At 33.2% G+C, this 11,623-nt stretch overlaps 1 protein-coding gene across 1 annotated transcript; it reads left to right on the top strand.

The window, feature by feature from the left end:
- The first annotated feature begins 1,221 nt into the window (after positions 1–1,221).
- Positions 1,222–6,299, top strand: LOC112710678 (aspartic proteinase). The gene is made up of 14 exons (XM_025763026.3): positions 1,222–1,765; positions 2,691–3,058; positions 3,142–3,202; positions 3,287–3,381; positions 3,491–3,603; positions 3,709–3,877; positions 3,968–4,007; positions 4,179–4,243; positions 4,325–4,438; positions 4,558–4,619; positions 4,959–5,112; positions 5,207–5,326; positions 5,722–5,810; positions 5,911–6,299. The coding sequence occupies exons 2-14, from the start codon at positions 2,699–2,701 to the stop codon at positions 5,993–5,995; spliced, it is 1,527 nt and encodes a 508-aa protein (XP_025618811.1). The 5' UTR covers positions 1,222–1,765; positions 2,691–2,698; the 3' UTR covers positions 5,996–6,299.
- The last annotated feature ends 5,324 nt before the right edge of the window (positions 6,300–11,623 follow it).

The raw sequence follows: 11,623 nt of genomic DNA, 5'->3' as shown, positions 1-11,623 counted from the left end.
AAGCTACGAACACCAAATATGGTGGTGATTTTTGAAATAAGCGGCCATTTACAAAGAGAGAGAGGGAGATGCTACTCTCAAACATGGAGAGAGAAAGCGAGAGAGATGCAATTGTGTAACAGAGATGGAGATGACTAAGAGGGAAGGAAAGAGAAGTTATAGAAAGGATTAATTACGAATTTGATATGAAAAATTTACTGGCTGACAAAAAGCTCCTAAAAAGTGTTTTCGACAAATAGACTTTTGAATGATTTAAAAATATGATAAAAAGACCAATAAATATTTTTTTTTGTGAGTAACAAAAAACATTTATACTTAGCAAACATCTTATCTCTTGGATCTAAATTTTTGTGGTAACATTTGGATGAATATTTAGAAGGTACACACAAAAATTAGAGCAAATAATTCTAAATTTTTTTTTTATTTTTCAAAAAATTATGGTCATTTATACTAATTTTTTTTAAAAAAATTTATTTGACAAAAATTTATCAAAATTTAAAAATGAAAAATCTTTTTTTTTTTTTAATTATGATTGTAAAAAATTATATCAAAATTTGATTTATAAAGTTGTTTTTTAAAAATATATATTTAATATTTAGTTATTTTTATCTCTTTTTAAAAATTTTAGGGACTTATTTATCGTTAGTATCTTTTAGGATTTGTTTTGTCAACGATACGGATTTTCGAGATAATATTTTAACACCAATAATTATATAATTTATATTACCTATAATTCACATGAATAAAATAAATGGTTTCTAATATTGCACTAATGTCTTAAATCTAAAAAAATTTTAATAATGAATCCGATTGAATTTATTTGCTTCTGTTTATATAATTATATGACAAAACGAGACATATATAAGCTTTTTGAATTTAGGATATTGATGTAGTATTGAAAACTATTCATTTTGTTAATGTGAATTATCCTATTATATATGTATATAATCCCAAAAACAATTTTTTTTGAACGAGAGAGCTCAACACAATACAGTAGAGTATAAAACAAACAAACTGAAAACATGAAAATAAAAGAAATAAAGCAAATAAATCAACCACCTCTGTTGTCATCTCTGACATTGCCATCAACAACAACAAGATTCCTACTACTCCACTCTCCATAACCCCAAAAACAATTTTAAGGCATTTTCTTGATGGGTTCACTAAGTACTAACTGTCCGGACCTTGATAAGAAGAGGAAGGAGAAAGTAAAGCTAAAGGGTTGTCTATAGTGCTCAAGGATAATGAATATATCAGTACCCCATCTAAGTATAATTACCATTTACCCCAATGCGTAGGTAGAACAAGCAGAGTTATCCACTATCTACTAAACTACTATTATTGCACGAGCACGTGTGTAGAGCGTGGGTTCAACCTTTGCAATTTTCAAATTAGAATAACATTAGATTCCAGTATTCTACTAAATAAACAGTACCACCAGGCACGGAGCTTTCGCCATAGCAGATATTTTATTTCTATAGCAATAAATAAAATAAAAAATCTTTATAACATTTAATTTTTCTATTCAATACATTACACTTTGATTGGTTACAAATAAAGCAGGTTTCTTGTTTGGTGAAGCTACGCTGCATAAAAGACACCTCTAGTTCCCAAGTTTTTTGGGTACCTGTACTGTTACACTATACTATACTCTACACCTTCAACTAAACCTTCTCTACTTTTCTCCACCATTTTCAACTTTGGAACTTATAGTACACACCACCAACCATCTGATTTAGACTTTTAGCTTCTTCAAGCTAGGAAGGTAAAGGTTTCTTTAACTCTTTAATCATGTTCTTGTTTTGCTATGGTTGCTTCTATTTTTGGATAGTTTGACTTTCCTGTTCTTGTTTCGCTCCAGATTTGATTTTCTTTTTATTGTGTGGTTTCTTTTTTTTTTTTTTATGTTAATGATCTGATGAACATGTTGATGTTTCAACTCACTTGATTTCTGTTCTTCAGATTTCAAGTTAAACATGTTTCATCTCCTGTTTGGTCCTTCTTTCTCTTTCTATGTTAGAATATTCCCCGGATATGATTATCAACAGTTTTATTATTATTATTATTATTATTATTATTATTATTATTATTATTATTATTATTATTATTATTATTGTCCATCTCTTAAAAAGTGTTTTTTTTATGTAATTATTTTTCCTGCTGGTTATATTTATAGGTGAAATGATTGTGAAAATCACTCATATGTAAGAAAGGCATCAATTATCAGAAAATAAAATGAGAAAAATGATGAAGAACAAGCAAATAAAGCTGCAGGGTTTTTTGTTAACATAAGATCTCACTAGTCAGAAGTGATTTGGGAGCAATCTAAATAAATAATAACTTTATCTTTTTATTTCTTTTAGTACGGTAAATAAATATAATTAGAGTAGCAAAAGCCCTTACTAGAAAGATTCTACAATAATAATATTCAATTAACAAAAATACAAAGGTATATAATAATTCCGAAGTATGATCTAGAAGTAGTTAGTACCTGAACAATTGAATATCTGATGAGTAAGAACAATTTGTGACAATTAAATTCAGTTTATCTCTATAAACATTGGTTAATCTTTTATCTCAATCTGAACAAATAACTACAAGGGTCTTAACTCTTAATGTGTTATCTGCTTTTATAATTTCATTCCAATTCTATGATTGCTCTTTTTAATTCAGTTTACCTGGTGTGGCAGATTTCCCTATGGGGAACAAGTATTTGTTGCTGTCTCTCTGCTTGTGGGCTTTAACATGTTCCCTTCTTCCTTCATTCTCATATGGACTCATGAGAATCGGTTTGAAGAAGAGAACTCTAGATCTTGAAGCCATCAAAGCTGCTAGAATGGTAAGAGAAAAGCTAAGATCGAGCAGGCCGATGATGGGTGCGAACGATCATTCTATTAATAAGCCGGGCATCGAAGACGATATAGTACCTTTGAAGAATTATTTGGATGCACAGTATTATGGAGAGATTGGAATTGGAACACCACCGCAAACATTCAATGTCATATTTGATACTGGCAGTTCTAACCTCTGGATTCCTTCATCAAAGTGCTACTTTTCTGTGAGTTCAACTTAACTCCTTTTTCTTCATTCGACAGAGCTGTATTATATTGGTGTCTTGTATTGACTAATTTCCTGTTGTAGCTTGCCTGCTATACGCATCATTGGTACAAGTCATCGAAATCCAAAACATATGTAAAGAATGGTAATGCCAGCTTCTCATTATTTGTATTCTAAAAGTATCATATATGCCACTTAATATGAATTTTCCTTTTTGCTTGTTGCCCAGGAACATCATGTAAAATAGTGTATGGTTCTGGATCAATATCTGGCTTTTTCAGTCGTGATAGCGTTACAGTTGGTGATGTCGTGGTCAAGAATCAAGTGAGTGATTTTATATCCTTTGTCAGCTTTGGGGACCTGGGTCATGATATGCAGTTTTGTCACAATACTTGGGAGACTTGACTATTATCTTTACTATATTTGACTGTAGGATTTCATCGAGGCTACGAGGGAAGGAAGTCTGTCCTTTGTGTTGGCAAAGTTCGATGGAATACTTGGTCTTGGATTTCAGGAGATCTCAGTTGAAAATGCCTTGCCAGTATGGTATGTTTTAGCAAGTCCTATGTTGTGTCATTTACATCTGATTCCTGAGTTAATAAGTTGAAGGAAAGCTTTCCTTTAATTGACTAACCTGTTATAAAATTACAGGGATAATATGGTGCTACAAAATCTTGTGAATGAGCCGGTTTTCTCTTTCTGGCTCAATGGGGATCCGAACGCGAAAAGTGGTGGTGAGCTAGTGTTTGGAGGTGTTGATCCGAAGCACTTTGTAGGAAACCATACCTATGTTCCAGTTACTACAAAAGGTTACTGGCAGGTTAGCAAAAGCAACACTCTGGTTTGATCAGGAATTCTTTGTAACATCCTAGTTTTTGCAGAAAATTGTTAACATGATTTTTTTTGTCAGATTGAAATGGGAGATTTTTACATTGGTGGTGTGTCAACAGGTGACATTTTGTACTTTGACAATAAGACTCTTTGAGTGATTAACAGGATTTGGAACATATTAAGGAGAAAAATTGAATTCTGTATTTTACTATCTTAAGATTTATTTTTTCATTGCTGTAAACTTTGATTATGAAGCGGATCTAACTGTGAAATATATGAATGTTCATTAGGTGTTTGTGAGGGTGGCTGTGCTGCTATTGTGGATTCTGGAACGTCTTTGCTCGCTGGTCCAACTGTATGTGCTCATATCGGTTTTGAAAAATTCTCATTAGTAAATTTTCATCTATACTTCTTATTGACTGAGAATTTATTTCAGACTGTTGTGACTGAAATCAATCATGCTATTGGAGCTGAAGGAGTTCTGAGTGTAGAATGCAAGGAAGTTATTTCTCAATATGGAGAGTTGATATGGGATCTCTTGGTCTCCGGGGTAAAATCTTCTTACCCGTCCTTTTAAGTTATTTTTTCCCCTTTGATTCGCTCTCACTGATTGCTGCCCTTGTGCATTTTCACTCCTTGGACCTAAATTAGTTTGATTTTTGTCTGTAGGTACGAGCTGATGACGTGTGTTCGCAAGTTGGTTTATGTACAATGAGAGATCAATCTAAAAGGTTAGAAAGTTTAGGGGCAGCAGTGCAGCACTATTATTAAAATCTGGCCACACTTAAGTAGGAAAAGAAAAATGAGTAATCTCATACCATTTGATGAAATTTTACACCATTAAAAACACCAATGATGCTAATTGATGGCTACAAATCACAAAATTTACTGGCTCCCTAACACTCTTCATATATTAATGTTTACACGTACATCAAATTAAGTAATACACGTCAGCAAAAATAATTACCTTTTTAATTGATAGCATAGATGGTCATCCAAAGAACAGATGTAATTAGACTTTTGTGCTGAAATGGACTCCTAAGTCTACTTTGAACTTTTATACCATGCAGTGCTGGGATTGAGATGGTGACTGAAAAGGAACAGAAAGATTTGTCAGCTAAAGATACTGCTTTGTGCACTTCCTGTCAGATGCTTGTGATTTGGATCCAGAATCAATTGCGACAAGAGTCGACCAAGGAAAGAGTTTTCAACTATGTAAATCAGGTATAAGCCCTTCGAATCGTTGATCCTCTCCAGAAAGCTTATTAGTTGAACTAGAGTTGTATCCATTTGTATCATTTCATTTTATCATTGGCAGTTGTGTGAGAGCTTGCCGAGTCCGAATGGCGAGTCGGTAGTAGACTGTCAGAGCATTCATATATTGCCAAACATCACTTTTACAATCGGAGATAAACATTTCACCCTCTCGCCGGATCAGGTTAGTCCGACTTCCTGATAAATTAAATTACAAATTTACTTTGATAGAGACGTTAACGCAGGGGTGAAGACTTACATGCAGTTGTCTTTATATGAAGTTTGATAGTTGAGAATCGTTAGACGGTAATTCAAGCAAACTTGTCAAATCATCTAACGATTTTTAAATATCAACTTCACATGAAGATAACTACATGTGAGTTTTCACCTAAAGCAGGGCCTGGGTAATGAGGTAGCCTAACCATATAATTACATTAGTAGCTGATTCCCCATGGCTGAAAGTGTGAACATAACTAAATAGGAGAGAATATTGAACAAAACATTATAGTGTCATCTATTATCTGTAAACTTCGTCCAACTTGGAATTCTTTTTGTTCTGAAAATGTTCTCCTCTTGCAGTATATTCTGAAAACTGGAGAAGGCATTGCTGAAGTTTGTCTTAGTGGGTTTATCGCATTCGACATACCCCCGCCACGCGGTCCTCTCTGGTATGCGCTCGCAAATTATATAGTAACCCTGCATGAAATGAACTATACAATAACATGTTCTAAGCTATGTCCTAATGTGTCTACCGCTATCTGCTCGCAGGATTCTGGGCGATATCTTCATGAGGGTATATCACACGGTCTTCGACTCTGGGAATCTCCGAGTTGGTTTCGCCAAAGCTGCGTAAAGAGACTCGGGAGAATATGTAAGGAACATTTTCAATGGGCACGTTGGTGTGCTGTAAATAAAGGATGTTGTAAGAGTATTAGGACGTAGCTTCACTATCTTATGGGTTCATGAATGATCCTCTAGTACCACGTTGAACTATTGCATGTTTTTTACATGAAGAGACTATTTTTCATTTCACACTGTTAGACTCTCTTAGATTAATGTGGATGCCTGTATGGCTGTATACCTTATGAAGATGTAGATGGCAAAGTGTGGCTTAAACTTTGAAACTTCTGTTATATCTAATTTATCTTTCCAATGAATGAGGTTCAGTAGCGTTGACCTTTTGTTTTTGGGTCATGCTTTCACATATATAAGGAAGTATAACTCGTTCTAGGTGTTTTGTCTTAGAGATGAAAATAATGAATCGAGGGGAAAAAGATACTTAAGTTCCAAAAAATAAAAAGAGGAGTATACAGAAAATAAAGATAATACTTTTCAGTTTTCGGGACAGAAAAATTGTCTTCATCATCAAATGAGTTTTTATTAACTGGCACTCGCGTAAACATGTGATATTGTATGATACAAGATATATGAACACACTAATTAGTAATTACACTAACTTTTAGAGCTCCCTTGGATCCGATGGAATATTAGAGTTAGTATGGACCCAAATTGCCAAAATTGGACACATGTCTTTATCACTACTTGCTGGTGCATGTGGAAGTGGAGGAATAGGAAGATTTTTGAACCGATCTTCAACATTATTATATCCTCTTCACCTGTTAGCATAATGCGGAGCTTTGTGAGTAATATTAGAAAAGCCTTCCTTGAGGAAACAACAGGGGATTTCATAGCTAATATGAGAAAATGCATACCAAACATAAACATTAAAAACAAATATTCAAAATTCAAGTAAAAAGAATATCTGAAAGTAAAACAAAATAAAGCCAATTTAGATTTAGAATTTAGAATTTAGCGTTTAAGATTTAGAATTTAAAGTGGCTGACAGTGGTGTCTGGTGGTGGTTGATGGTGGATGGATAAAATTGTGGTCTTAAAAAGCAGAAGTGAAAAGTGAGAAGGGATAATTTCAAAAGAAAATCGTGACTTAGATTTGGTCGGTCACTGTCTAAAGTTGGCTGTTATTTTGTTGACTCTCCAGTTGGGTTTATTAAAAGGCAAATTCTCTGGTATGGATATTGAGAAACATCTATACCTATGGATTCTGATGTGTATGGAGAAGAGAGTGACGCGTAGAACAAATGCTCCTGCACTTCTGCTTTGTACGAGGGCCCGCATTCCGAAATGCCTGGCAGCACAGTAACCCAAACAGAAAAGATCACGTGTTGTCGGAGGTTTATGTTAAAGATCAATGTTTGGTTAATGTGAATTTGGTGATTAAGATTTGAGAATGATTTTTGATAAATGGGCTGAAGTTATTTGGGCTCATTTAGGGTTGTTTATTTTTTATGCTGCATACTAATTGGACGAAAGAAAAAACCTATATTATATGAAGACATAAGCCATTACAAAATAAAGGAGAAGGAAATGATACACTAACACAGTATTGTAACTAAGAAGTTACAGTCTCCTCCACCATAAGGACTAAAATGTTTCATTAATTTATATTGTAATAATATTTTTTATTTTTGAATCGATGACAGTTATTTTGTTGTTCTAAAAAAAGAAATAATAATTAACACGGTACAAAAAAATGTAATTTTTTATTTAGCATATATTATGTGATTAGTAAAAAATATAAAAAATAATTAAAATTTAAGATATTAATAAAAAAATATTTGATGTTACTATAATATTATTATAATAATAAAGATAATAATAATATGTGTATGTATTATTATAATATATTTAAGTTACTTTATTTGTTATGGAAACATGAGGAATGTTAAATTTTTTGGGTCACCAGGGGCGTCTGTTGGGAATGACTTGGATCTGTATCTTTCTTTTCTTTTTTTTACAAATTAAAAACCGGCATCGTTTTATCCGAACCAGCAAGTTACCGACCCGGTCGAACCACCCGGTTCAACAATTTTCATCACCATGACTCTTACGGATCTGAAATTGTTCTTTGGTTATGGATCTGAGTACTAGCTATCGCTTGGGCTACTATCTCATTTAAAATAAAGGCCAACACAATAATCATTCACAAAAAAATAAGGCCCAACTAGCAAAGCCCTGCACTGCCGAAAATTTTGATTGCCCACCAACTATGTTATCCCAAAGAATTGTTTAACATCATCTTTCCATTACCAACATACTTAACAACTAATTCTCTGCGCCCCTATATCATCTACATCTGAAAAGCCTCTCTCTTTCCATCTTGTGTCAGGAACATTGATTGACCAAGTCTATCCAACACAACAGGTGTCGTCCAACGAATGCATGCACGTGGTATCCACACCTCTAGATATTCCTTTCGATCCATACCACAACCTTTGCCTAAAACTTATTAAAAAAGTTAAGGTGGTCAAACGAGCCATTCCAACTCATTTAGGTCTAACCCATTTAAGCTCGTGGATTATACGAGGTGATTTATTTAATTTTGTTTATGCATTACAGTTTTCAAGGTGTGACCATTTATGGGCTAATTTGATGGGTTTACGGATTAGTCCGTTTTTATTTTTTTTTTTGAAAAAAAATTTAATGAAAAATCAAGTTTTAAGCTAAAAAAAATTGGACAAAAAACTATTTTTAAAAAACAAAACCTTAAACAGATAATTTTTTAATATATTAAATCTTTGGACTGGATTAAAAAAACATTGAAAAAGTTTTGAATTTGTTTGGAAAATACAAAAAAAAAATAAAATGGGCCGCTTGTTTAATCCATGAACTAGCTTGTTTAACCTATTGTTTTTTTAGTTGATTTAGCTCAATTTGTTTTGTCTAAAGTCTAAACATGTCTGATTTTAGAGACAAAAACTTGCTCTTTAAGCGAATAAACATATCCATATGACAAATTTGAAATATTTTAAAGATCTAAAATAGTTAGTTATATTTTTCATAATTTGCAGCACAACATTCTTTAAGAAAATTTATTTTATGGTATACTTTAGATTTCTTTTAAATAAAATGTAACTGGGTCTATATGACAACAATAGAAATGACAATGTTATTTTATGTTAGGATGGTTTCTCTTAATTTTTTTATTGTTCTAATAATCATATATATTTTGGTGAATAAAAACAAATTAAATTGAATTCCAAGTGCCCCTTAGGGTTTCATAAACGCTCTGTTAAGGTTTCTATCTAGCACCCTCTATGAGTTTATTATTCTCGATCTTCCCTTTTTCAATCTTTCTCTCATCTTCTAATTTCTTCTAATATTTTCTTTTTCTTTTCTAAACCACTTCCTTTTTCTTTTAAACTCTCTTATAATCATCAGCCACCCACTTTATTTTCTAATTTTCTCTACAACATAAGAAGCAAATCAGAGACTCAAAAGCTCTATATACCTGACAGTAATCAGGAGGATAACTTGATCATATTAGCTTATGAAGATGTTTATAAAAGAATTCAGACTTGTACAAGGAGTTTGTCTGAAAAGTTCTTCTCAGATCGGATATTTTCAATAGGTACCATGGAAGGAGTTTTTTATGCAATATGGAATAAAGCAGAAGGATTTAGAGTAATCGAAAAATCCAAGAACTAGTTTTAATTTTTTTTTGATAATGACTCTGATGTGACTCGAATTGGAGAGGTTCTCCCTGGTTATTCAAGAGTTTTGTTCTTCACATTCGTAGATGGAAGCAGTCATTGAACATAGAGGATAATTACATCTCTTTCTTTCCTGTATGGGGACAATTCTAGAGATTACCAGAACAATACGAGACACTTGAGGTTGGCCAGAAATTGGGTAGGGGACTTGGACAAGTTGAAGATGTTACTCTATTTAAAATCAGAGGCAAAGTTACACGCATAATGAAGGCTAAAGTGGAACTAAACGGTGATAAAAGAGTGAGAGATACACTGAAATTGTTTGATCCTAATAAGGAAATGTTGGAAATTGAAGTTCGCTATGAACGACTAGGTGTGTTCTGTACCTATTATGCAAAATTGGGACATGAAACTAAGAATTGCCAATCTTTTTGTTGATGATTTTGCCCAAAACAATCTCAAGGAAGATAGAGTTGGTGAATGACTTAAGGCAGATCAGGTCGGAAGGTATTTAAATAAAAAGAGAGCTTCCTTCAAATCTAATCAACCTCAGGATGGTCCTATTCCAACTCTATCGAAGAAAATATCTCCACTTGCTTGGCTTTTTGATGGTTTCTTAAAATTAAGTGTGCAGGACGGACAGAAAAAATAGAATAGTGATAAAAATGCTGTCAATTCAGATTCGAGAGCTGAAAATGAGGGTGAATCAAATGACATTGGTAATTCTACTGATACTAATTCTTCTTCTAATGCTTTATTGGAGACATCCTATCTTCTTAATAATGTCCAACAAAATAATAGTGCCATGACCAAGTATAGAAAGGAGAATAAAAAATCAAACCTGAAACAACTTGCCAAAAATTCAGTAATAAGTTTCAAACGAAGGACTAGAGGTAAAGGCAATGAGATATTTCTAAGAAAATTTGTCTCAAAGATATTATCTCTAATGCTATAACGGTGGAGGGTGCCAACCTTCATGTGACATCCAAAGGAATATGAAACAGCTTTCGTAAAATTGTTGGAGTTTGGGAAGACTCTCGACAATCCAACTTTTATATGTGAAACAAAAAATTAATCTCGACAAGTTGAAAAAAATTAAAATATTGTGGTTTCAAAAGATGGTTTATTATGGATCCGGATGGCTTATTTGGGGGTCTGGCAATGGCATCGCGAGATGGTTGCACTGTTCAGATTTTATAGCATGGTAGATTCTTCATTGCAGAATCAGTTTTGGCAGCTGGTTCTAATGATTCTTGCAGTGTTCTAGATGTTTACTCACTTCAAATGATCAACATAGAATGTCTCAGTTTGCTGAATTAACATCAGTCATTCAACAGTTCCATAGTAAGATTATTTTAATGGGTGATTTCAATATCATTTCGAATTAATTGGAGAAAGAAGGTGGGGGTATGAAATCTCCCTCTTCTATTGATGCTTTCAATAGTTTTATTGATGATAATTCCCTGATTGATATTGGTATGATCAGGAGACCATTCACTTGGTCGAATAGACAAAGTGGTGATGAGTTAATACAAGAGAGACTGGATCGACTTCTGGTAGGAGTTAATTGGAAACAAATCGATTCTAATGTATCGGTTCTTAGACTCCTAGAATCAGGGTTGGATCATTCCCCTCTTCTCTTAGACTTTAACTTGAGAACTAAGAAATATAATCAGCCATTCAAATTCTAAGAAAGATAGTGTTCCAATGATGAAATAAGGTAGATTGTTAGAGAAGTTTGGCGCGAATAGATTGATGGTTTAGCCACGTATATCCTAACTCAAAAAATAAAGCGTTGTTGGCATAAGATTGTCAATTGGCAACAAGAAAATAGATCTAATTCGAAGGTAGAGATTTATTTGTTATAATCCAAATTAGAAGATCTCTGTTTAGCAAGAATTCATAGGGTGAATTTCAGAACTAGAGGACAAACTTGAGAAAGCGTTGCAAAATGAGCAATCTTATTGGAAA

Source organism: Arachis hypogaea, chromosome 9 (genome assembly GCF_003086295.3).
Source record: "Arachis hypogaea cultivar Tifrunner chromosome 9, arahy.Tifrunner.gnm2.J5K5, whole genome shotgun sequence".
NCBI lineage: Eukaryota > Viridiplantae > Streptophyta > Magnoliopsida > Fabales > Fabaceae > Arachis > Arachis hypogaea.
The sequence above is the reverse complement of the archived record's forward strand: the minus strand, read 5'-3'. Positions and strand labels throughout refer to the sequence as shown.